Genomic DNA, 27,125 nt, shown 5'->3' on the forward strand with positions numbered 1-27,125 from the left:
CTGATGGAGTAAAACACAATACCCAGTATATCAGCCTTCTGTCCTCTCTGACGTCTCCTCTAGTCTGTACTGATGGAGTAAAACACAATACCCAGTATATAAGCCTTCTGTCCTCTCTGACGTCTCCTCTAGTCTGTACTGATGGAGTAAAACACAATACCCAGTATATCAGCCTTCTGTCCTCTCTGACGTCTCCTCTAGTCTGTACTGATGGAGTAAAACACAATACCCAGTATATCAGCCTTCTGTCCTCTCTGACGTCTCCTCTAGTCTATACTGATGGAGTAAAACACAATACCCAGTATATCAGCCTTCTGTCTTTCCTCAAACACCAACCACAACTCTGACAACTGTGTCATACATATCACACATTTTCATGCCTCACTCCAATCCTTTTGGTTTCCACACATTTAATGTTGATGTTGGGAGAGTGTCTATATTAAAGGTCAGGATTGAATTAGCTCGTGGATTTTTGGACCACGTGCCATTTAAAGGTAATGACCCGATATATGCAGCGTTTACCGTGAATGTGGTCTCCGCGAACGCTGGAAAGTTGCCTTTAAAACGTGGATTGCCGACAAAAGTGGCATCGGATGGAATTCCGGCCAAAGTGCGTGCATCTACCAGCCACTGGTTTTTAATAACACCAACAACAGCAGTATTCTCAAATACATTATTAATCGGGAGACATTCAAAAAAACGAATTCATTACAATATGACGTGTCTTATCATGAAAAAGTAAAAAAGCATTCTAGTACCTAGAATTTTGGTGCCTAGCTCTCTACACAAAGCTACACAAGAAGAGTCAATTAGTTTTATTCAACTGGCCACTGTCTATGTTCTAACCAGGCCAGGTGCAGGAGAGGAGTGGGAGAGAGATCTAAACTAGGACACTAGAGCGGCCTGTCTCTCTTCAGCTATGTCGCTACACAGATCATCCAACTGTACAGCCAACCATGTGCCATCTCTCTAGCGCAGGGCTTCACAAACTAGGTCCTGTGGTTTGCCCTAGCACTGCACAGCTGATTCAAATAACCAACTCATTGTCAAGCTTTATTTGAATCAGCTGTGTAGTGCTAGGGCCAAAAAAACTAAACGTGCACTCAAGGAGGGGGCCCCAGGACCTAGTTTTGGAATCCCTGCTCTGGAGGATGTCTCCTCAAACCAACTATTGTCTGGCCTAAGGATTGTCATAGTTGTCTGGGCTAAACAGCTGACTCAAGACTAAGTTGAAGATGGAGATATGTAACACAGTTATAAGACATTATGAACATAGGCCAGACCACATACAAAGAAAAAAAAACACTATATATATATATATAATACTTTTTACATTAATAAATTAATACTGCCAGTGTAAAAAAACAAAACGACAACATTATTTACTGTACCAAGAAAACTTGCTGAAAATCTCTACGATACACTATATATACAAAAGTATGTGGACAACGCTTCAAATGAGTGGATTCGGCTATTTCAGTCACACCCGTTGCTGACAGGTGTATGAAATCGAGCAGACAGCCATGCAATCTCCATAGACAAACATTGACAGTAGAATGGCCTTACTGAAGAGCTCAGTGACTTTCAACGTGGCACCATCATAGGATACCACCTTTCTAACAAGTTTTGCCCTGTGGAGCTGCCCGGGTAAACTATAAGTGCTGTTATTGTGAAATGGAAACGTCTAGGAACAGCAATGGCTCAACCGCGAAGTGGTAGGCCACACAAGTTCACAGAATGGGATTGCCGAGTGCTGGAGTGCGTAGAGGCCACACAAAAATCGTCTGTCCTCTGTTGCAACATTCACAACCGAGTTCCAAGCTGCCTCAGGAAGCAACGTCAGCACAAGAACTGTTTGTCGGGAGCTTCATGAAATGGGTTTCCATGGTCGAGCAGCCACACACAAGCGTAAGATCGCCATGTGCAATGTCAAGAGTCGGCTGGAGTGGTGTAAAGCTCGCCACCATTGGACTCTAGAGCAGTGGACACGCGTTCTCTGGAGTGATGAATCACGCTTCCCCATCTGGCAGTCCGACGGACGAATCTGGGTCTGCTGGATGCCAGGAGAACGCTCCCTGCCCGAATAAAAGTGCAAACTGTGAAGTTTGGTGATGGAGGAATAATGGTCTGGGGCTGTTTTTCATGGTTCGGGCTAGGCCCCTTAGTTCCAGTGAAGGGAAATCTTAACGCTAGAGCATACAATGACATTCTAGACGATTCTGTGCTTCCAACTTTGTGGCAACAATTTGGGGAAGGCCCTTTCCTGTTTAAGCATGACAATGCCCCCGTGCACAAAGCAAGCTCCATACAGAAATGGTTTGTCAAGATCGGTGTGGAAGAACTTGACTGGCCTGCACAGAGCCCTGACCTCAACCCCATCGAACACCTTTGGGATGAATTGGAATGCCAGGCCTAATCGCCTAACATCAGTGCCCGACCTCACTAATGCTTTTGTGAGGTCGGGCACAGCAAGTCCCCACAGCAATGTTACAACTAGTGGAAAGCCTTCCCAGTAGAGTGGAGGCTGTTATTGCAGCAAAGAGGGGACCAACTCCACATTGATGCCCATGATTTTGGAATGAGATGTTTGGTGAGCAGGCGTCCACATACTTTTGGTTATGTAGTGTAGTTTGAAACACAATGTTAGGTGTGTGGAAGCACCACACAGCACTATGGTTAACCTCAAGAAAACTATTACCACATCAAAACTTCCGTCAACCACTTACCACAACATTGATCAACCAAATACTGTCAGATGATACATTTGTGGATATAGTTCATTCACATAAACAGTTGGCTTTTACACTGATTATAAAAATGGTCTTGTCACAAATACCATTAAAAATGTCATTGATGCTAGGTTTACTAGGCACAGTTACCACACACTTACAGTAGGTTAACTGTTATGATAAAAATGAAAGAGGTGAGAGGCATTGCTTTGAGTTCCACACTTGCTGAAATGTTTAGCTGTTTCCAGGTTATGGCAGTTGGCATAAAGTAATAATGATGAGTATAGGAGTTTTAGAAAGCCTGGGATTCTAACTTGAGTTCAGGGTTCATGGTTTCAGTTTGAGGTCCATGGTTTGTGTTCATGTTTTGACTGCTGGGGGTTAGTAAGTTGAGTTCTGGGTTTTCAGTTCAGTTGTAGTGTGTCGAGAGCCCAGATGTTGGTGGTTGTAGTGTGTGTAGGGGGGGGGACCCCATCTAGAGGTGTGTGTCTGTGAACATGGTGTGTTCCTTCCTCACAGAGCTGAAGGCTTTGATGGCTTCAACAAACTCATCATCCTCCACATACTGCAACAGAAACAACATCATGGTTAGGAGATCATATAATGGAACACAATGTGAGATCATCAGTGGGATTTAAGCATTATATTGTCACAGCTCAGCTGACTTTCTACTCCTCCCACCTCCTCCCCCTCTCACCAGTCCTGAGTTGTCCCCTCTCCTCTCCCTTTCCCACCTCTCATCAGTCCAAAGTTGTGTCCCCTCTACTTCCCCTTTCCCACCTCTCACCAATCCAGAGTTGTGTCCCCCCTCCTTCCCAGTCCAGAGTCTTGTCCTTCCACCTCTCACCAGCCCATAGTCGTGTCCCTCCCCCTCTCACCAGCCCAGAGTCTTGTCCCTCCACCTCTCACCAGTCCAGAGGTGTGTCCCTCCCCCTCTCACCAGCCCAGAGTCTTGTCCCTCCCCCTCTCACCAGCCCAGAGTCTTGTCCCTCCCCCTCTCACCAGTCCAGAGTCTTGTCCCTCCACCTCTCACCAGCCCAGAGTCGTGTCCCTCCCCCTCTCACCAGTCCAGAGTCTTGTCCCTCCCCCTCTCACCAGCCCAGAGTCTTGTCCCTCCCCCTCTCACCAGTCCAGAGTCTTGTCCCTCCACCTCTCACCAGCCCAGAGTCGTGTCCCTCCCCCTCTCACCAGTCCAGAGTCTTGTCCCTCCCCCTCTCACCAGCCCAGAGTCTTGTCCCTCCCCCTCTCACCAGCCCAGAGTCTTGTCCTCCCTCCCCCATCAGAGACTTCCTGTCCTGTTCGATCAGCTGACTGACGCTGCGGTGCAGGGAGTTCTGGGAGTAGGCGTGGCTGAGCTGTGATTGGCTGGGCACACGGAGGACCGACATGGGGCTGAACCGTGAGCCTCCGCCCACAATCTTACTGTCCGTCAGGCCCTGGCGGGGTGATGGGTAACAGGAAGTAGAGGAAATGAAATGCAATGATATACCGACCTTCATCAACACAATCATCAGCCACATACCAATACTAAAACATTAACACACACGCCAATACAATAGAAGTATCCCACATACTGAAACATTAACCTACCCACCAGTAGAATATAAGTATCCCACATACTAAAACATTAACACACACACCAGTACAATAGAAGTATCCCACATACTGAAACATTAACCTACCCACCAGTAGAATATAAGTATCCCACATACTAAAACATTAACACACACGCCAGTACAATAGAAGTATCCCACATACTAAAACAGTATGTCACACACCAAGAGAAACACGACCCACATATCCACATTAAATGGTCATTGTTAACCATTAAAGTGTCAATTCTAAACAGAAGGACAAAGGCCAGGCACTGAATCAAGAATCACCCAAATCATCTCACCCTCCAGGAGAAATCAGTGACACCAGTTGATTGTAAACGTGTTAGTCCAAGACTCAAATCATGCATGCTTCCATTTGGGGTTATAGGGTGGTACATGCACACTCTCTCATCCTGCCAAGTGTGTAAGAGTTAGTGGGATGCATGCACACTCCCTTTCCCCCTTAACCAGTCAATAAGGTTGTATACAGTAGGGTGCATGCACACTCCCTTTCCCCCTTAACCAGTCAATAAGGTTGTATACAGTAGGGTGCATGCACACTCCCTTTCCCCCTTAACCAGTCAATAAGGTTGTATACAGTAGGGTGCATGCACACTCCCTTTCCCCCTTAACCAGTCAATAAGGTTGTATACAGTAGGGTGCATGCACACTCCCTTTCCCCCTTAACCAGTCAATAAGGTCGTATACAGTAGGGTGCATGCACACACTCTCTCCCCTCCTACCTCATAGTTCATAGTGTAGCTCTTTAGAGTCACGTTGCTGTCCTCTAGACAGTCTGTTACCGTATCAAACTGCTGGGGCAGAGGCAGTGTGTGACACATCAGCTATGTGTGTGATTGTGTGTGTGAGTTTGCAGTGCGTGTCAACTTTAGAGGAGGATACATACGGGTCAGAACGGTGTTGAGGCACACATGGGTCAGAACGGTGTTGAGGCACATACGGGTCAGAACGGTGTTGAGGCACACACGGGTCAGAACGGTGTTGAGGCACATACGTATCAGAACGGTGTTGAGGCACATACGTGTCAGAACGGTGTTGAGGCACATACGTGTCAGAACGGTGTTGAGGCACATACGTGTCAGAACGGTGTTGAGGCACACACGGGTCAGAACGGTGTTGAGGCACATACGGGTCAGAACGGTGTTGAGGCACACACGGGTCAGAACGGTGTTGAGGCACATACGGGTCAGAACGGTGTTGAGGCACATATGGGTCAGAACGGTGTTGAGGCACATACAGTGGGGAGAACAAGTATTTGATACACTGCCGATTTTGCAGGTTTTCCTACTTACAAAGCATGTAGAGGTCTGTAATTTTTATCATAGGTACACTTCAACTGTGAGAGACGGAATCTAAAACAAAAATCCAGAAAATCACATTGTATGATTTTTAAATAATTAATTTGCATTTTATTGCATGACATAAGTATTTGATCACCTACCAACCAGTAAGAATTCCGGCTCTCACAGACCTGTTAGTTTTTCTTTAAGAAGCCCTCCTGTTCTCCACTCATTACCTGTATTAACTGCACCTGTTTGAACTCGTTACCTGTATAAAAGACACCTGTCCACACACTCAATCAAACAGATTCCAACCTCTCCACAATGGCCAAGACCAGAGAGCTGTGTAAGGACATCAGGGATAAAATGTAGACCTGCACAAGGCTGGGATGGGCTACAGGACAATAGGCAAGCAGCTTGGTGAGAAGGAAACAACTGTTGGCGCAATTATTAGAAAATGGAAGAAGTTCAAGATGACGGTCAATCACCCTCGGTCTGGGGCTCCATGCAAGATTTCACCTCGTGGGGCATCAATGATCATGAGGAAGGTGAGGGATCAGCCCAGAACTACACGGCAGGACCTGGTCAATGACCTGAAGAGAGCTGGGACCACAGTCTCAAAGAAAACCATTAGTAACACACTACGCCGTCATGGATTAAAATCCTGCAGCGCACGCAAGGTCCCCCTGCTTAAGCCAGTGCATGTCCAGGCCCGTCTGAAGTTTGCCAATGACCATCTGGATGATCCAGAGGAGGAATGGGAGAAGGTCATGTGGTCTGATGAGACAAAAATAGAGCTTTTTGGTCTAACTCCACTCGCCGTGTTTGGAGGAAGAAGAAGTATGAGTACAACCCCAAGAACACCATCCCAACCGTGAAGCATGGAGGTGGAAACATCATTCTTTGGGGATGCTTTTCTGCAAAGGGGACAGGACGACTGCACCGTATTGAGGGGAGGATGGATGGGGCCATGTATCGCGAGATCTTGGCCAACAACCTCCTTCCCTCAGTAAGAGCATTGAAGATGGGTCGTGGCTGGGTCTTCCAGCATGACAACGACACGAAGCACACAGCCATGGCAACTAAGGAGTGGCTCCGTAAGAAGCATCTCAAGGTCCTGGAGTGGCCTAGCCAGTCTCCAGACCTGAACCCAATAGAAAATCTTTGGAGGGAGCTGAAACTCCGTATTGCCCAGCGACAGCCCCGAAACCTGAAGGATCTGGAGAAGATCTGTAGGGAGGAGTGGGCCAAAATCCCTGCTGCAGTGTGTGCAAACCTAGTCAAGAACTACAGGAAACGTATGATCTCTGTAATTGCAAACAAAGGTTTCTGTACCAAATATTAAGTTCTGCTTTTCTGATGTATCAAATACTTATGTCATGCAATAAAATGCAAATTAATTACTTAAAAATCATACAATGTGATTTTCTGGATTTTTGTTTTAGATTCCGTCTCTCATAGTTGAAGTGTACCTATGATAAAAATTACAGACCTCTACATGCTTTGTAAGTAGGAAAACCTGCAAAATCGGCAGTGTATCAAATACTTGTTCTCCCCACTGTACGTGTCAGAACGGTGTTGAGGCACATACGTGTCAGAACGGTGTTGAGGCACATACGTGTCAGAACAGTGTTGAGGCACATACGTGTCAGAACGGTGTTGAGGCACACACGTGTCAGAACGGTGTTGAGGCACATACGGGTCAGAACGGTGTTGAGGCACATACGGGTCAGAACGGTGTTGAGGCACATACGGGTCAGAACGGTGTTGAGGCACATACGTGTCAGAACGGTGTTGAGGCACATACGTGTCAGAACGGTGTTGAGGCACATACGGGTCAGAACGGTGTTGAGGCACATACGGGTCAGAACGGTGTTGAGGCACATACGTGTCAGAACGGTGTTGAGGCACATACGTGTTAACAAAATGTAGAACAGGGATCATTAACTAGATTCATCCGCACTGCAATGTTTTTCTTGAACGGAAGATCAGGGGGCCAGAACCTAATTACAATTTGCACACTGCAAATTGACCACAAGAAGCCCAAGCAGAAGAAGCCCAAGCAGAAGAAGCCCAAGCAGAAGAAGCCCAAGCAGAAGAAGCCCAAGCAGAAGAAGCCCAAGCAGATATAATATTTGACTAAAACATAATAATTTCAAACCTTCCATTTGAATACGATCACATGTATCTCTATTATGTGTGAGAATAGCTGGGAACAGATTTCCAAAATTAAAATCACTTGGAGCTGATTTGCTGGTGTTTTTAGTCTTTTATGTCCAACAATAAAAAAACAAATAAATATATATATTTCGGTAACACTTTACTTGACACCCAGCGTCATAACATGTTATAATATGGTCATAACCATGTCACAACAGCTGACAACCTGTCACAACATGGTCATAACACTGTCATTACCCATATATTTAGACCTGCGTGTCATATGTGTTATTTTATGGCTGGTTATGACACCTACAAAACCTACCACACAAGGCAAAACATTCCATTACACCATAGCCCACAGTATGTTTGTTATGTATACATTTTTTAAAATTGACCATATTAAATTATCATGTAATTGTGCACACGTTGATGTCAGACATACACCTATTCCAATGCTCTGTTGCTGATGACTGGGATGAATGCAGGAGCAGATTTCAGGAACATAAATGTGGGTTTTGACACTCTTATGTAGGTGTATGTCACAACAGGTGTAAATATGGGCCATGACAGTGTTATGACCATATTATCCTTCCAGACTCATATCAAACATCTCCAATCCAAAATTAAATCTAGAATCGTCTTTCTATTCCGCAACAACGCCTCCTTCACTCACGCCGCCAAACATACCCTCGTAAAACTGACTATCCTACCGATCCTGGACTTCAGAGATGTCATCTACAAAATAGCCTCCAAACACTCTAAACTGGATGCAGTTTATCACAGTGCCATCCATTTTGTCACCAAAGCCCAATATACTACCCACCACTGCGACCTGTATGCTCTAATCGGCTGGCCCTCGCTACATATTCGTCGCCAAACCCACTGGCTCCAGGTCATCTATAAGTCTTTGCTAGGTAAAGCTCCGCCTTATCTCAGCTCACTGGTCACGATAACAACACCCACCTGTAGCACGCGCTCCAGCAGGTATATCTCACTGGTCATCCCCAAAGCCAACACCACCTTTGGCCGCCTTTCCTTCCAGTTCTCTGCTGCTAATGACTGGAATGAATTGCAAAAATCGCTGAAGCTGGAGACTTATATTTCCCTCACTAACTTTAAATATCAGCTATCCGAGCAGCTAACCGATCGCTGCAGCTGTACATAGCCCATCTGTAAATAGCCCATCCAGTCTACCTACCTCATCCCCATATTGTTTTTATTTACTTTTCTGCTCTTTTGCACACCAGTATTTCTACTTGCACATCATCATCTGCTCATTTATCACTCCAGTGTTCATTTGCTAAATTGTAATTACTTTGCTACTATGGCCTATTTATTGCCTTACCTTCTCACGCCATTTGCACACACTGTATATAGACTTTTTTTAAATTTTTATTGTGTTATTGACTGTACGCTTGTTTATTCCATGTGTAACTCTGTGTTGTTGTTTGTGTCGCACTGCTTTGCTTTATCTTGGCCAGGTCGCAGTTGTAAGTGAGAACTTGTTCTCAACTAGCCTACCTGGTTAAATAAAGGTGAAATAAAAAAATAAAAAATAATGACAGGTTATGCCAGCGGTTATGACATATTATGAGATAGTTATTATGACTGTGTCATAACATGGTATGACACTGGCTGTCAAGTAAAGTGTTACCCGTTTTTTTTGCTCAGAAAACTTGGAGGGCTAATTAAAATCACCCGTGGGCCGCCAGTTGGGGAACCCTGATGTAGAAGCACACACGTGTTATTAGCATGTCAAGGGATACGTGTGTGGACAGAGACATATACAGACAGAGAGACAGAGACAGGCTTACTGCAACAGTGGAGAGGTCAGTGAGGAGGAGAGTACTGGCGTGATGTTTAGAACACATGTCAGAATACGGCCTCTGAGAGGGAGGAGACAAGAGGGGTAGGAGAGGAGGAAAGAGGAGAACAGAAAGGACAAGTAGGAAAGAGAGGGCAAGAAGGAAGGACGGGAAGAAAAAGAGGAAGGCAAGAAGGAAATGGAATACAGAAAATAATGACAGAATATAAAAAGAAGGAAACTGAAATCGTCTGAAGCAAATGTACAATTAGTTGTCAATGTCTTTACATACATTATTACACATACAGAAAAAGGATTCAGGCATTTCAGAACCACAAGAGGGCACCTCTGCTCGTACATAATACATGGGATGTCATCGCCCTCTAGTGGGCATGAGGCTGAATTGAAGAGCTCATTTCATAAGACTGCCTGTTCACAAATCTTCAGTATAAGAAAAGTGTATATACTTAATTTAAAACATATGGACAGGTATTAGCAATGACAAGATAGAACCATAACCACATTGCTAATAATTATTCAATCCTTTAAGGTCTACACAAAGTACCTAGGGTTACGGATAGGGGGTGTTTGGAATTGGGCCTCTCTCTCTCACCATGTAAGCGTCTCCTCCCGCCTGGCTCCTCTTCTGCAGGGGGACGAGAGGGGGGCGTTCTCTAATGAAGGGTTCTTTCCTCAGGGCCCTCCTCAGCACCAGGCCCAGCAGCACAGCCAGGACCAGGAGACCCAGAAAGACTAGCAGCAGGATGAACCACATCTCAGAGTAGACTGGAGCTCCCTGGGTCCCCACACCCTGCTTCCCTCCTGGGGTGGGCTCCACCGGACCTGGGAAGAGAGAGTGTGGAGGTGTGCAGCTTAGAGTAGGAATATGATACACCCAAACACTAGGGTTAGCATAGAGCAGTGGTCACCAACCTTTCTGAGTCAAGATCACATTCCAAAAAGTCCAAAAGCAAACCGAGATCTACCGCTCAGAATAAAAAAAAATAATAAAAAAAAACAGTTCTGTAGGAATGAGGTTTGTGCAGTAGGTTTAATACATTATCACAGCATATTCATTATATGCTTGATCTGCCAATATTGTTCTTCTCAGACCATATTATATTGCAAAACTCGAGCTTTGATTACTAAATAAATCAGTTGGTGTAGCACACAATTCGCTTTTTTATTTTACTGGACTGATGGTACCTGCAACTGACGATCAATGTCAGAAGAGAGAGAGAGAGAAGCCTCTCACGGTCCCTGCTCTCTACATTCCTCCGGTGAGAGGGGACACCGTCTTCTACCTGATGACCAAACTCGAGTCGCACCACATTATTTCAGCCTTATGCCCAAATTCATGTTGTTCCTATGACCAGAGAAAGTGAAATTTTCCTCGATATTAAAATAGACACAGAGAGCTGTTAATAATAAAACGCAGGGCTGTCGATGCACTTGGCTACTCATTCATTGTAGCTGCAGCGCTGGTTGAAGCACAAGTGGAAGAAGGGCGACGCATGTTTTATGTTTTGTAATAGTGTTAAACAGTGCTGTATAAAAACTTAAACATGAACTCACTCATAGAAACAGCAGCTCTTTGCTGTATAAAAACTTCAACATGAACTCCCTCATAGAAACAGCAGCTCTTTGCTGTATTCTTTGACAGACTGGCTCTGGTCATGGTTTTTTAAATGATGAAATCTCATGTAGGCTCGTATCAAACTTTGCTGTGGCCAGGGTCCTGGAAGCTGTAGTGTGATTTGAGCTATCCGATTGGCCAGCGCAGTAGGAGCACTTGATTTAGCTCTCCTGGTACGCTGGGTAGGCGGAGTTTGTCCCTTCAAACTAATTAAATGGTTCAAAATGGCAACACTTTGCCTACCCGATGCACTTGAATCAAGTGCACCTATCACCAACAGCGCAAGACAAAAGAAAAATAGGAACGCAAGGCTTTATTGTTGGCGAAGATCGTCGACCAATCAATCGAGAATGACCAGTTGGTGACTCCTGGCATAGAGTTTGTGTGTGTGTGTGTGTGTGCTGTCTCACTCATGCCTGTAGCAGGACTGTATCTGATGATAGGGGTGCTGGCACTGCCAATGTCTGTGGTACAGGTCACCTGGAGGGAGAGGGCTGAGGGAAGGAGGGAGGGAAGGAAGGAAGGAAGGAGGGAGGGAAGGAAGGAGGGAGGGAGGGAGGGAGAGAAGGAGGAGAGAGAGATCTGTAAGAGTAGTAGAGTAATGTTACAAAAAACACATCTTCAGAACTAATCAGATGGAAAGATATTGCTCATAGAGGGACTGTGTGTGTGTGAGGTGTGTGTGTGTGAAGTGTGTGTGTGTTGTCTCACTCTTCTCTGAGGTGCGGGGTATATAGAGGTAGCTGTGGAAGCCAATGTAGACTCTCAGGTTGTTGTCTGTCAGTGAGTAGTCTCTCAGAAGACCGTTCAGAGAGAAAGAGGCACTCCAGTCCAGCCACACCAGAGTTAGGTTACTGTACACCTCAAATGGAGAGATATACTGAGGAGCTGGAGAAGAGAGAGAGAGAGAGGGAGAGTTAGTGTAGTAACAGTAGTCCAGATGGAGGCGGTACTACCCATGTTGTTATAACAGGGCTAGGGTAAGAGGTCAGGGGTTAGATGCCTTACCCTCAGTGAGTGTAGTAACAGTAGTCCAGATGGAGGCGGTACTACCCATGTTGTTATAACAGGGCTAGGGTAAGAGGTCAGGGGTTAGATGCCTTACCCTCAGTGAGTGTAGTAACAGTAGTCCAGATGGAGGCGGTACTACCCATGTTGTTATAACAGGTAGCGCTGAGCTGGTAGCTAGAGTAGGGCTGCAGACCTGTTACGTTGTAGTTCCTGCCCCTCCCGAAGAACCGCGTTTCTATTGGTCCCTCCACACAGATCGGCGGGACTGGCTGGGGAGGCTGGGGGCAGGAGGAACGAATGTGCAGCTCACAACTAGAGAGAGAGAAGGGAAAAGAGCAGAGTGAAAGTGGAAGCAGAGGTGTTAATAAATAAATATATATATATACTCAACCGTTCAAAAGTTTGGGGTCACTTAGAAATGTCCTTGTTTTAGAAGGAAAAGCTAATTTTTTGTCCATTAAAATAAAATAAAATAGATCAGAAATACAGTGTAGACATTGTTAATGTTGTAAATGACTATTGTAGCTGGAAACGGCTGATTTTGAATGGAATATCTACATAGGCGTACAGAGGCCCATTATCAGCAACCATCACTCCTGTGTTCCAATGGCACATTTTGTTAGCTAATCCAAGTTTATCATTTTGCAATTATGTTAGCACAGCTGAAAACTGTTGAGCAATACAACTGGCCTTCTTTTGACTAGTTGAGTATCTGGAGCATCAGCATTTGTGGGTTCGATTACAGGCTCAAAATGGCCAGAAACAAAGACCTTTCTTCTGAAACTCGTCAGTCTATTCATGTTCTGAGAAATGAAGGCTATTCCATGTGAGAAATTGCCAAGAAACCGAAGATCTCGTACAACGCTGTGTACTACTCCCTTCACAGAACAGTGCAAACTGTCTCTAACCAGAATAGAGAGAGGAGTGGGAGGCCCCGGTGCACAGTTGAGCAAGAGGACAAGTACATTAGAGTGTCTAGTTTGAGAAACAAACGCCTCACAAGTCCTCAACTGGCAGCTTCATTAAATAGTACCCGCAAAACACCAGTCTCAACGTCAACAGTGAAGAGGCGACTCCGGGATGCTGTCCTTACAGGCAGAGTTCCTCTGTCCAGTGTCTGTGTTCTTTTGCTCATCTTCATTTTTTTTTATTGGCCAGTCTGAGATGTGGCTTTTTCTTTGCAACTGTGAGATGCAGAATAGGTGAACGTATGATCTCCGCATGTTTGGTTTCCACCGTGAAGCATGGAGGAGGAGGTATGATGGTCTGGGGGTGCTTTGCTGGTGACACTGTCAGGGATTTATTTTGAATTCAAGGCACACTTAACCAGCATGGCTTCCACAGCAATACGCCATCCCAACTGGTTTGCACTTAGTGGGACTGTCATTTGTTTTTCTACAGGAAAATGACCCAACACACCTCCAGGCTGTGTAAGGGCTATTTGACCAAGGAGATTGATGGAGTGCTGCATCAGATGACCTGGCCTCCACAATCACCCAACCTCAACCCAGTTGAGATGGTTTGGGGTGAGTTAGACTGCAGGGAGAAGGAAAAGCAGGCAACAAGTGTGGGAACTCTTTCAAGACTGTTAGAAAAGCATTCCAGGTCAAGCTGGTTTAAGAGAATGCCAAGAGTGCAAAGCTGTCATCAAATCCAATCAAATTTTATTTGTCACATACACATGGTTAGCAGATGTTAATGCGAGTGTAGCGAAGGGTGGCGCTACTTTGAAGAATCTCAAATATAAAATATATCTTGATTTGTTTAACACATTTTTGGTTACTACATGATTCCATATGTGTTATTTCATCGTGTTGATGTCTTCACTATTATTCTACAATGTAGAAAATAGTCAAAATAAAGAAAAACCCTGGAATGAGTAGGCGTGTCCAAACTTTTGACTGGTACTGTATGTGCTTGTGTTTCTCTCTCTACCTCTCTATGAGTCCGTTGGGGGCGAGCGGTTCGTCCCACTCCACCTGTGCTGAGCGTGATGTCAGAGCCACTGGTCGAGGGGATGGCTGCTGTGCTGGGGGGGAGGCCTGGGTGCGCAGCTCACTCATGGGGCCCTGGCTGCAGCACTGGTAGCAGGTACAGGCCTCTACTCCTACCCAGTACTGAGTGTATGGACTCAGGCCATGGAGGGTCTGCTGACGAGATATCCCCTCTGAAAGCTGAGAGAGAGACAGAGAGAGACCGATAGAGAGATTGTCACAGAAAAGTTATCTCTTCGGTGTGTGCTTGTGTGTTACCCGTGTATGTGTGTGTGTTACTAGTGAGTGTGTGTCTCAATAGTGTTTGTTGTCCGGGAATGTGTGTGTAACCAGACTGTGTGTGTGTTACCAGAATGTGTGTGTGTTACCAGACTGTGTGTGTGTTACCAGACTGTGTGTGTGTTACCAGACTGTGTGTGTGTGTTACCAGACTGTGTGTGTGTTACCAGACTGTATGTGTGTGTTACCAGAATGTGTGTGTGTTACCAGTCTGTGCGTGTGTGTTACCAGAGTGTGTGTGTTACCAGTGTGTGTGGGTTACCAGAGTGTGTGTGTTACCAGAGTGTGTGTGTTACCAGTGTGTGTGTAGCGTTGGGGCCCTCTGAGAACACCCTGTAAAGGCTGACGATGCCATTGGGCCTTGTAGGGGGGCGGATGTCAACAACAGCCGAGGTTGCTAAGATACGCAGGAAGGTTGGCGGGCCAACACCCTCAGGAGGGGCGGGACCTGTTCTCCCATTGGCCCATTGGCTTCCTGAACGACCAACAGAATTCACCGCCCAAACCTGTCAATAAAAAAATTAATAACACAACTTTAGGATTATGTTTTGTTTATGACAAGTATGTTATCATCGTACAAAATCAAAGCAGTGGTCACCAAACCAGCAGGCTTTTGTTCCAGCACTAACACACTAAACACTTGTACTAACACAATTGCTAATCAGAAAAAAACTGGAAAAAGCCCCCTTGCTGCTCATTCATGAGGCTGTATCAGGAGTCCTCCATCAATGTACTTGACTAGGTCTAAGAGTTAGTCCCCTGTCTGTGTGAGTCTACTCCCATCGCTGTCACCTGACTAAAAGAGTGTACTTCAGTCACTGTACCTTTCTGGCTGTGTGTGTGTGTGTGTGTGTGTGTGTGTGTGTGTGTGTGTGTGTGTGTGTGTGTGTGTGTGTGTGTGTGTGTGTGTGTGTGTGTGTGTGTGTGTGTGTGTGTGTGTGTGTGTGTGTGTGTGTGTGTGTGTGTGTGCGTGCGTGCGTGCGTGCGTGCGTGCGTGCGTGCGTGCGTGCGTGCGTGCGTGCGTGTGTGTGCGTGCGTGTGCATGTGAGCGAGTGAGAGAGAGAAAAGAAGGCAGATGTTTTACGTGCACCCAGCCGATTGTGTTATTTGTTCGTTTATTTGCATTGTTTGTAACTTATTTTTTTACTTATTTTGTACATAATGTTGCCGCTACCGTCTCTTATGACTGAAAATAACTTGTATACATCAGGACTGCGATTGTTCACCACGGACTAGCAGAATCCTTTTTTTCCTTTCATGACTCTGACGAGCCCGACGCAAAGGATATACTGCTTCCTCGGGAACAGGCCCCGATCACCGTGATCTGCGTGAAGAGGAGGCGGAGAAAGAGGGGCCGAAGGTCGCGCTGCCTTCTGAGAATTCGTAGGCGATTGAATAAGCCTCCACTTCCCTCCATTCTGCTAGCAAATGTGCAATCTTTTGAGAATAAAATCGTTGAGTTACGCGGAAGATTAAACTACCAATGGGACATTAAAATTGTAACATCTCATGCTTCACGGAGTCGTCGCTGAACGACGACAATATCAACATACAGCTGGCTGGTTATACGATGTACCGGCAGGATAGAACAGCGGCGTCTAGTAAGACAAGCTCACAAGGGTCTATGTATTTTTGTAAACAACAGCTGGTGCACGATATCTAAGGAAGTCTCGAGCTATTGCTCACCTGAGGTAGAGTATCTCATGATAAGCTGTAGACCACACTATCTACCGAGAGAGTTTTCATCTGTATTCTTTGTAGCTGTTTAATGTGGCAAAGAAGGGGGTCGAGTGATAAATGGCAGATATGTGAGAGCAGAACTAATAAACGGGCTCTGCCCGATCACTAAAATGGTCACCCCGATCAGAACTACAGATCACAAAATGGCTGACTGCCAAAACTACAAGTCCCAGAAGCAAGGGGAAACCTCAGAAGGTGGAGCCGACACACAGATAAAGGGTCAAGAAAAACCAGGAAGAGGAAGAGAGGGCTGGAAGGATCTATGAACCGTAGAGAAAGAGACAATAGATATTGGCTGGATTTACCGTGTATGAGCTGGACTGTTTTGGACTCACCTGTTGGCGTTTGGACCTGGACCTACCGAGAACCCGATTCGTGTACCGAACCCTGCTATCCTTGACCTTGCCTACGACCTGGGTGGACCAGGACGGAGAAACAAACACACAGGTACTGTCCTGTTCGAAAGAACTCTCATTCTGGGGTAATTTGGTGACAGTTTCCCACTTAATTTGTGACAAACGCTCATAACCTTGAAGAGGTTTGCCACATTACATACCACCACAGTCCGAGGCTGGCACTAAGACAGCACTGAATGAGCTGTATTCCACCATAAGGAAACAAGAAAACGCTCACCCAGAGGCGGTGCTCCTAGTAGCCGGGGACTTTAATGCAGGGTAACTTAAATCGGTTTTACCAAATTTCTAGTAGCATGTTAAATGTGCAATCAGAAAGAAAAAAGCTCTGGACCACCTATACTCCACACACAAACACGCATACAAAGCTCTCCCTCACCCTCCATTTGGCAAATCTGACCATAATCCTCTATCCTCTTGATTCCTGCTTACAACCAAAAATTAAAGCAGGAAGCACCAGTGACACTCACACGCCCCATAGTCCCCCCTCACTCACACGCCCCATAGTTCCCCCTTACTCACACGCCCCATAGTCCCCCCCACTCACACGCCCCATAGTCCCCCACACTCACACGCCCCATAGTCCCCCCCACTCACACGCCTAATAGTCCCCCACACTCACACGCCCCATAGTCCCTCCCACTCACTCGCCCCATAGTCCCCCCCACACACTCATTCACCCCATAGTCCCCCCCACACTCACACACCCCATAGTCCCCCCCCACTCACACGCCTAATAGTCCCCCACACTCACACGCCCCATAGTCCCTCCCACTCACTCGCTCCATAGTCCCCCCCACACACTCACTCACCTCATAGTCCCCCCCACACTCACACACCCCATAGACCCCCCCCCACTCACATGCACCATAGTCCCCCCCACTCACATGCACCATAGTCCCCCCCACACTCACACACCCCATAGACCCCCCCACACTCACACACCCCATAGTCCCCCCCACACTCACACGCCCCATAGTCCCCCCCACACTCACACGCCCCATAGTCCCGCCACACACTCACACACTCACACACCCCATAGTCCCCCCCCACTCACACGCCCCAGTCCCCCCCACACTCACACGCACCATAGTCCCGCCACACACTCACACACTCACACACCCCATAGTCCCCCCCCACTCACACGCCCCATAGTCCCCCCCACACTCACACGCCCCATAGTCCCGCCACACACTCACACACTCACACACCCCATAGTCCCCCCCCACTCACACGCCCCAGTCCCCCCCACACTCACACGCACCATAGTCCCCCCACACTCACACGCACCATAGTCCCCCCACACTCACACACCCCATAGTCCCCCCACACTCACTCACCCCATAGTCCCGCCCACTCACACGCCCCATAGGCCCCCACACTCACACGCACCATAGTCCCCCCACACTCACACGCACCATAGTCCCCCCACACTCACACGCCCCATAGTTCCCCCTTACTCACACGCCCCATAGACCCCCCCACACACTCGCCCCATAGTCCCCCCCACACACTCACTCGCCTCATAGTCCCCCCCACACACTCACTCGCCCCATAGTCCCCCCCCCACACTCACTCACCCCATAGTCCCGCCCACTCACACGCCCCATAGTCCCCCACACTCACCCGCACCATAGTCCCCCCACACTCACACGCACCATAGTCCCCCCACACTCACACGCCCCATAGTTCCCCCTTACTCACACGCCCCATAGACCCCCCCACACACTCGCCCCATAGTCCCCCCCACACACTCACTCGCCTCATAGTCCCCCCCACATACTCACTCGCCCCATAGTCCCCCCCACACACTCACTCGCCTCATAGTCCCCCCCACACACTCACTCGCCCCATAGTCCCCCCACACACACACGCCCCATAGTCCCCCCACACTCACACGCCCCATAGTCCCCCCACACTCACATGCCCCATAGTCTCCCCGCCACTCACACGCCCCATAGTCTCCCTCCACTCACACGCCCCATAGTCCCCCCACACTCACACGCACCATAGTCCCCCACACACACGCCCCATAGTCCCCCACACACTCACACGCCCCATAGTCCCCCACACACTCACACGCCCCATAGTCCCCCCCACACTCACACGCCCCATAGTCCCCCACACTCACACGCCCCATAGTCCCCCCCACACTCACACGCACCATAGTCCCCCCCACACTCACACGCCCCATAGTCCCCCCACACACTCACACGCCCCATAGACCCCCCACACTCACACGCCCCATAGTCCCCCCACACACTCACACATCCCATAGTCCCTCCCACTCACACGCCTCATAGTCCCCCACACACTCACACGCCCCATAGTCCCTCCCACTCACATGCCCCATAGTCCCCCCCACACACTCACTCGCCCCATAGTCCCCCCCCACTCACTCGCCCCATAGTCCCCCCTCACTCACACGCCCCATAGTCCCCCCCACTCACACGCCCCATGGTCCCCCACACACTCACACGCCTCATAATCCCCCACACACTCACACGCCCCATAGTCCCCCCCACCACTCACACGCCCCATAGTCCCCCCCACTCACACGCCCCATAGTCCCCCACACACTCACACGCCCCATAGTCCCCCCTTCACTCACACGCCCCATAGTCCCCCCACACTCACACGCCCCATAGTCCCCCCACACTCACACGCCCCATAGTCCCCCCTTCACTCACACGCCCCATAGTCCCCCCTTCACTCACACGCCCCATAGTCCCCCACACACTCACACGCCCCATAGTCCCCCCTTCACTCACACGCCCCATAGTCCCCCCTTCACTCACACGCCCCATAGTCCCCCACACACTCACACGCCCCATAGTCCCCCCTTCACTCACACGCCCCATAGTCCCCCCTTCACTCACACGCCCCATAGTCCCCCCTTCACTCACACGCCCCATAGTCCCCCACACACTCACACGCCCCATAGTCCCCCCTTCACTCACACGCCCCATAGTCCCCCACACACTCACACGCCCCATAGTCCTCCACACACTCACACGCCCCATAGTCCCCCCTTCACTCACACGCCCCATAGTCCCCCTCCACTCACACGCCCCATAGTCCCCCCTTACTCACACGCACCATAGTCCCCCACACACTCACACGCCCCATAGTCCCCCACACACTCACACGCACCATAGTCCCCCACACACTCACACGCCCCATAGTCCCCCACACTCACACGCCCCATAGTCCCCCACACACTCACACGCCCCATAGTCCCCCACACACTCACACGCCCCATAGTCCCCCACACACTCACACGCCCCATAGTCCCCCACACACTCACTCGCCCCATAGTCCCCCCTTCACACACACGCCCCATAGTCCCCCACACACTCACACGCCCCATAGTCCTCCTTCCACACACACGCCCCATAGTCCTCCTTCCACACACACGCCCCATAGTCCCCCACACACTCACTCGCCCCATAGTCCTCCTTCCACACACACGCCCCATAGTCCTCCTTCCACACACACCAGGCTAATCTTGTTTCCCAGGCAGTGTTAGTGTAATTACAGGGGAACACAGCTCAGGGTCAGGCAGGTGGAGATTTGCATGGGTAAGTCATTTGTAGATTGTCAGGATCAGTGGAGGTGGCAGATGGATGTGATGGCGGAGAGGGTTAAATTAGCCTCAATAATAGCCAATTACCCCGTGATCAATCAGGATGATAGATCTGAGATGAGATGCAGGCGGACTGAGAGAGTAGAGGAGCACACGCATTCAGATTCCCACACACACTGTTCCTGAGTGTCAGAATCCAGGGGGGAGAGAGGAGAGGAGGGGAGTCAGCCAAAAGGCATCCTGTCACCTAGATGGAGAAAAGGTCAAGAGGGTGGTGGCGGGGATTTGTGTGTTTGGGTGTGTGTCTGACTTGGGGACGAAGTTTCTGCGACAACTTAACATACAAAACTTGACACACTGTGTTGTGGCCACTTTCTTTAGTTACAGGTAGTGTAGTCTGGCGTTGCCATACCGCCGAAGCCTGGTTCTTGACGAGGCTTCAGGTAGAGTAGTCTGACGTTGCCATACCGCCGAAGCCTGGTTCTTGACGAGGCTATAGGTAGAGTAGTCTGGCGTTGCCATACCGCCGAAGCCTGGTTCTTGACGAGGCTATAGGTAGAGTAGTCTGGCGTTGCCATACCGCCGAAGCCTGGTTCTTGACGAGGCTATAGGTAGAGTAGTCTGACGTTGCCATACCGCCGAAGCCTGGTTCTTGACGAGGCTATAGGTAGAGTAGTCTGACGTTGCCATACCGCCGAAGCCTGGTTCTTGACGAGGCTTCAGGTAGAGTAGTCTGGTGTTGCCATACCGCTGAAGCCTGGTTCTTGACGAGGCTACAGGTAGTGTAACGTGCATCCAACAGTTCTCACCGGTGTAGTGTTTTCACACTGTTTACATATCATACAGTATCATGCAACCAGATTTGAATGTAGCAACTTCTCTGCCACTGTGTCGTCGTTAGGCTATTTCTCCCTAGATACAGAAAGGAGATGTCTAGCATTTAGAGATATATCTGTGTGTCTTGTATGAGTTACAGACATGTTATGGCTTCCACACCGTGTGCATACTGAGATATCTAGTCCAGGTTATTAGAAAGGGGAAAAAAGATGGCATTTTAGGGGCCATGGCAACAAAAATCTACCCAAGCTGCGTGGACTCGCTCTGAGCCCTCTGATTGGTCAGCAGAGCCGCACCGCCGCGGTCCGAGTTCTCGGGTTGGCTGACTGAACGGTATCATCATCGTGGAGACAAGGGTCGGAGGGTAAGTTGGGTGAAAGTGGGCGGTAATTAAAGGCTGGCATAAACCTGTCAATAAAACATGATGACCTGGGCCAATTAAACTAATTTGTTCTCCCTCTGTACTGTGGTGGGACTTTGTCCTTCCTTGTGTTGCTGGGGAGAAATGACCCTTCCTACTCTGTCTCCTCTCTCATGTGATGAATGGGGATAACCCACAAACAGTGTTCTTACCTAAACACTATAGGCTAGTAGTCAATCACACAACATAAACTTTAGAAGCACCCCCAATCTCTCTTACCTCCGGTTAGCGTATCTCCTCACGAATATAGCCCCCCCCCCCCCCCCCCAAACTCCCTTGGGGATCCACACCCGACATTTAAAAGGTCTTTCCGATACATGTCCGTGTCCGGGAGGGCGGGGGTAAACAGCTAATTCGATTGGCCGGATGGTAATGACGGGTGCTCTTGCCTGCCAATGATTAATGGCTCTGTCACCCACCTGTCATCTCTCAGCCCCAACTCCCCCTGTCATAAATTACGGCTGGTAAATAAGACGGAACAATCAGGCAAACTCAATCAATTAGAACGTGGCTCTGCCCTCGGCTAACATGGCTGACAGGCAGGATGCTAATGTTATTGAGCTCTAAAGGGTAGCCTGTCAATTAGCGACAACACGCAAACTACCACATTAATATGGACTAGCATTACAACACCTGGCTGAGTAGGGTTAGGGAAGGGGGAGGGGTGTGAGTGTGATAGTGGTGGGCTGGAGCAAAAACGTACACACAATGCAGACTGTGGTTCCTCACCCCTGTGTTAGCCAGAATATGTACCTACCTGGTACTGGTAGTCAGTGTAGGGCAGGAGACCGGCATCACGGCACGTTGCGGAATCATTCCTATACACCAGCGCTGCTGCACCCCCGCTAACCTCAGTGTTCTGACCCAGTCTCCTATAGACCTCATAGTGTAGGACTCTACCATTGGGCTGGGCCGGGGGGGGCCAAGAGAGCAGAAAGACGGTCTGTAGGCCCCTGACGTCTCTCTGTAGCTCCAGCAGTGGTATGGACTGGCCAGTAGGAGGAGACTCTAGTGTCAGCACTGAGACCCAGTCACTGGAGGCACAGCCCAGCTCTGTACACGCCTCCACTCTCACCTCGTACCTGATAGACACACAGATACACACAGATATACACACAGGTCTGTCAACACACACTTAATATCATATACAATATGATTTATATCTCAATGTTGTCATTATTACAATATTACACATATTTCTACCTAAATGTCATTCTGTCTTTTCCGTGCTTTAGAAGAGAGAGAAAGGGGGAAAGAAAACATGGAGCGAAAGAGAGGCAGAGGGAGGGAGAGATAGAAGTACAACAGAGAGAGAGGAGTAGAATAGAGAGGTCATCTGAGAGGAGAAGTGGTGATTTGTAGATGATAAAGATAATGAACTTTTATTATCTGTCTCTTATCAGTACCTTACACACACACACACACACACACACACACACACACACACACACACACACACACACACACACACACACATACACACACACACCCCCTCACAGGAACATACCACCCCCCCCCCCCCCCCCCCACACACATACACACACACACAGAAACACACACACACACACCCTCACACACACACACACACACACACACACACACACACACACACACACACACACACACACACACACACACAGGAACACGCACACCCTCACACACAGGAACACACAGTCTGACTGACTGCCTTTGTCTGGGACAGGGACAGAGAGATGGAGATGTGACCACTGCCTCAAGGTTGACTCCCTCCCTCCATTTCTATCCCTCCCTAGCTCCCTCCCTCCATTTCTATCCCTCTCTAGCTCCCTCCCTCCATTTCTATCCCTCTCTAGCTCCCTCCCTCCATCTCTATCCCTCTCTAGCTCCCTCCCTCCATCTCTATCCCTCTCTAGCTCCCTCCCTCCATCTCTATCCCTCTCTAGCTCCCTCCCTCCATCTCTATCCCTCCCTAGCTCCCTCCCTCCATTTCTATCCCTCTCTAGCTCCCTCCCTCCATCTCTATCCCTCTCTAGCTCCCTCCCTCCATCTCTATCCCTCTCTAGCTCCCTCCCTCCATCTCTATCCCTCCCTAGCTCCCTCCCTCCATTTCTATCCCTCCCTAGCTCCCTCCCTCCATCTCTATCCCTCCCTAGCTCCCTCCCTCCATCTCTATCCCTCTCTAGCTCCCTCCCTCCATTTCTATCCCTCCCTAGCTCCCTCCCTCCATCTCTATCCCTCCCTAGCTCCCTCCCTCCATCTCTATCCCTCCCTAGCTCCCTCCCTCCATCTCTATCCCTCCCTAGCTCCCTCCCTCCATCTCTATCCCTCCCTAGCTCCCTCCCTCCATCTCTATCCCTCCCTAGCTCCCTCCCTCCATCTCTATCCCTCTCTAGCTCCCTCCCTCCATCTCTATCCCTCTCTAGCTCCCTCCCTCCATTTCTATCCCTCCCTAGCTCCCTCCCTCCATCTCTATCCCTCTCTAGCTCCCTCCCTCCATTTCTATCCCTCCCTAGCTCCCTCCCTCCATCTCTATCCCTCCCTAGCTCCCTCCCTCCATCTCTATCCCTCCCTAGCTCCCTCCCTCCATCTCTATCCCTCCCTAGCTCCCTCCCTCCATCTCTATCCCTCCCTAGCTCCCTCCCTCCATCTCTATCCCTCCCTAGCTCCCTCCCTCCATCTCTATCCCTCTCTAGCTCCCTCCCTCCATTTCTATCCCTCTCTAGCTCCCTCCCTCCATCTCTATCCCTCCCTAGCTCCCTCCCTCCATTTCTATCCCTCCCTAGCTCCCTCCCTCCATCTCTATCCCTCCCTAGCGCCCTCCCTCCATTTCTATCCCTCCCTAGCGCCCTCCCTCCATCTCTATCCCTCTCTAGCTCCCTCCCTCCATTTCTATCCCTCCCTAGCTCCCTCCCTCCATCTCTATTCCTCCCTAGCTCCCTCCCTCCATTTCTATCCCTCCCTAGCTCCCTCTCTCCCTCCCTCCATCTCTACCCCTCTCTCTGGATGCTGTCCCTTGGGCCCCTCTCTATTGTCTGTCTCTGTCACTCTCTTTCTCTCCTTCCTTCTTCTCTCCATAACTTTCTTTATCTTTCTCCTTCATTTACTCATTCACTGCTCTCTCTCTGTATCTCTCTCTCTCTCAATTCAAATCAATTCAATTTAAGGGCTTTATTGGCATGGGAAACATATGTTAACATTGCCAAAGCAAGTGAAGTCGATAATAAACAAAAGTGAAATAAACAATAAAAATGAACAGTAAACATTACACTCACAGAAGTTCCAAAAGAATAAAATGTCATATTATGTCTACATACAGTGTTGTAACGATGTGCAAATAGTTAAAGTACAAAGGGGACAATAAATAAATAGAAATATAGGTTGTATTTACAATGGTGTTTGTTCTTCACTGGTTGCCCTTTTCTTATGGCAACAGGTCACAAATCTTGCTGCTGTGATTGCACACTGTGGTATTTCACCCATTAGATATGGGAGTTTATCAAAATTGGGTTTGTTTTCGAATTCCTTGTGGATCTGTGTGAAGTTTGGGAATCACTTCCCATTAGGTGGTTGTAGAATGAAATGTCTCTTCTGGATTTTGATAATTAGTGGGTATTGGCCTAATTCTGCATTATTTGGTGTTTTACGTTTACACAGAGGATATTTTATGCAGAATTCTGAATGCAGTCTCAATTTGTCTCTCTATATCTCTATATTTCTCTGTATCGCTCTCTCTCTGTATTTCTCTCTCTCTCTGTATCTCTCTCTCTGTCTCTCTCTCTGTATCTCTGTATCTCTCTCTCTCTCGTGATTGTGTTTTGTCTGCACAGTCGCTAAATAGTGTCAATAAAGGGTTTATAAAAATAAAACATCTCTGTTGCTCTCTACCACACACACACACACACACTCTCCGTACCTGTGGCTAGAGGTTAGAGGTCAGGGGTTCGTTAGTGACTGACCTGTGGTAGGGTGTGAGCTGCTTCAGTATGATGGAGCGTCCGGAGAAGGCGCTGTGTTCTGGGTCATACAGGAAGCTGTGTGTTGAGGGCAGGGCCGGGTCTCTCTGGTACACCGTGTAGCTGACGATCACCCCGTTAGGTCTCGCTGGGGGCTCCCAGTCCACCCTCAGCTTCACAACAAGCACAACATTACACATCTCATATACCTTTGACAATAGCATTAACAATGTGAGTAGAAGTGTCAGAATTGAAACGACAGTAGAATCTCAGACACATGAACATGTATTAGGAATGGAGGGTGTTCTGAACACTGAAATATTTGTCACTTTGAAATGTGCAGAAAAAATATGATTACCGTATTTACATGTATTGTACTACTCCCACTACTCTTACTGACCTGCCGAGGCCCCAGAGGCTGCAGTGTGGGAGGCCCAACACCAGAGGGAGCTGACGGGTGAGTCCTGGCCTTGGCCACAGAGCTGGTCACCGCTCCCCGACTGTTGTTGGCCGTTACGCTGTAGCCATACTCCACGCTCGGCAACAGTGTGAAGTCATGGTAACGCGTTTCCATCCCGACATAAATGACCTGGCCATCCCGGCGGAGCTCGTAACCTGTGATGATACCGTTGGGGAGCTTCGGTGCGCCCCATATGATTTCGAGAGACTCTGGGCCGGTGACTTTGAGGGAGGGGGGATTTAGACCACGAGGGGGGGCATCAAGGGTTTGGGCCTTGATAGGGGTGCTGGGGGTACAACCCCCGTTGGTACAAGCCAATAGGACGAGGCGGTAGTGTGTGTGCGGCCGCAGCTCTGACATTACCACAGACAAGCCACTCCCACGGTAAACCTCCTTTCCGTTGGCCTCCAGCATGTACTGCGTCACCTCCCCATTCTGTATTAATGGAACGGTCCAGGACACGTTGATACTATCGGCTGTGATGCTGGTTATGGTGGGAAAGTCCACTGCAGCGGGGGGAGCCTCCAGTGTCTTTACCTGTGTTTCAGGACTAGTAACACAGCCCTCAGCAGTACAGGCTGTAATAGCATATCTATAGGAGGTGAAGGCAGACAGGTCCTCGTCTGTGTAGTTGAAAACACTGGGGTCAAAACTAAAGGAGAAACTGACGTTGTCTCTCTGGATCCTATAAGACAGAAGCACCCCGTTACTCTCCAGTGGGGGGGTCCATGACACCAGGAGCTCATAGGGGTTCCCCTCCACGTGGACAACCGAGGGGGGTGTTAGGCCATGTGGGGGGGCCTGTCTGGTTGTCACGGTAACCCAGGGGCTGTCTGCGTGTCCGGCGGGGTTGTGGACACGGATGCTGAACTGATATTGGGTCCATGGCCACAGCCCTGTCACAGTGTGTGTGAAACTAGAAGCCTGGGTGGAACTCTCACGGAACAGTACCTGACAGAAACATATCCACAGCTAATGATGATCATATAACTGAAATAGACAGGTTAAGATTGTGACAAAGGATGAAATGAACACTGATGATGTAAGACTATACCAGTATCCCAATATTTTTTCTATGGCAAAAATGAAAACACGAAGCAGACCAAACTCTTTGGTCCGTTAAAAACCTGCTGTATGTTGAATATTGTGTACTATAGCGTGTAAATAAATACATGTGACTCTGGATGACATCATAATGATGTTTGTTTCCAACATTAGGCCTGT

At 48.7% G+C, this 27,125-nt stretch overlaps 1 protein-coding gene across 1 annotated transcript in view; it reads right to left on the reverse strand.

Annotated features, from left to right (window-relative positions):
* Positions 1-611: 611 nt before the first annotated feature.
* Positions 612-27,125, reverse strand: part of ush2a (Usher syndrome 2A (autosomal recessive, mild)) — a 462,322-nt gene continuing 435,808 nt past the window's right edge. Inside the window, exons 71-83 of the mRNA XM_071365050.1 lie at positions 25,842-26,852; positions 25,445-25,614; positions 22,267-22,591; positions 14,809-15,018; positions 14,175-14,413; positions 12,334-12,551; positions 11,940-12,116; positions 11,639-11,722; positions 10,206-10,435; positions 9,603-9,674; positions 5,013-5,136; positions 3,980-4,266; positions 612-3,294 (exon numbers count right to left, since the gene is read on the reverse strand). Coding sequence (XP_071221151.1) covers positions 3,205-3,294; positions 3,980-4,266; positions 5,013-5,136; positions 9,603-9,674; positions 10,206-10,435; positions 11,639-11,722; positions 11,940-12,116; positions 12,334-12,551; positions 14,175-14,413; positions 14,809-15,018; positions 22,267-22,591; positions 25,445-25,614; positions 25,842-26,852 — 3,237 coding nt within the window. The 3' untranslated portion in view covers positions 612-3,204. The remainder of the gene's footprint in view (positions 3,295-3,979; positions 4,267-5,012; positions 5,137-9,602; positions 9,675-10,205; positions 10,436-11,638; positions 11,723-11,939; positions 12,117-12,333; positions 12,552-14,174; positions 14,414-14,808; positions 15,019-22,266; positions 22,592-25,444; positions 25,615-25,841; positions 26,853-27,125) is intronic.

Source organism: Salvelinus alpinus, chromosome 25, assembly GCF_045679555.1.
Source record: "Salvelinus alpinus chromosome 25, SLU_Salpinus.1, whole genome shotgun sequence".
Lineage (NCBI taxonomy): Eukaryota > Metazoa > Chordata > Actinopteri > Salmoniformes > Salmonidae > Salvelinus > Salvelinus alpinus.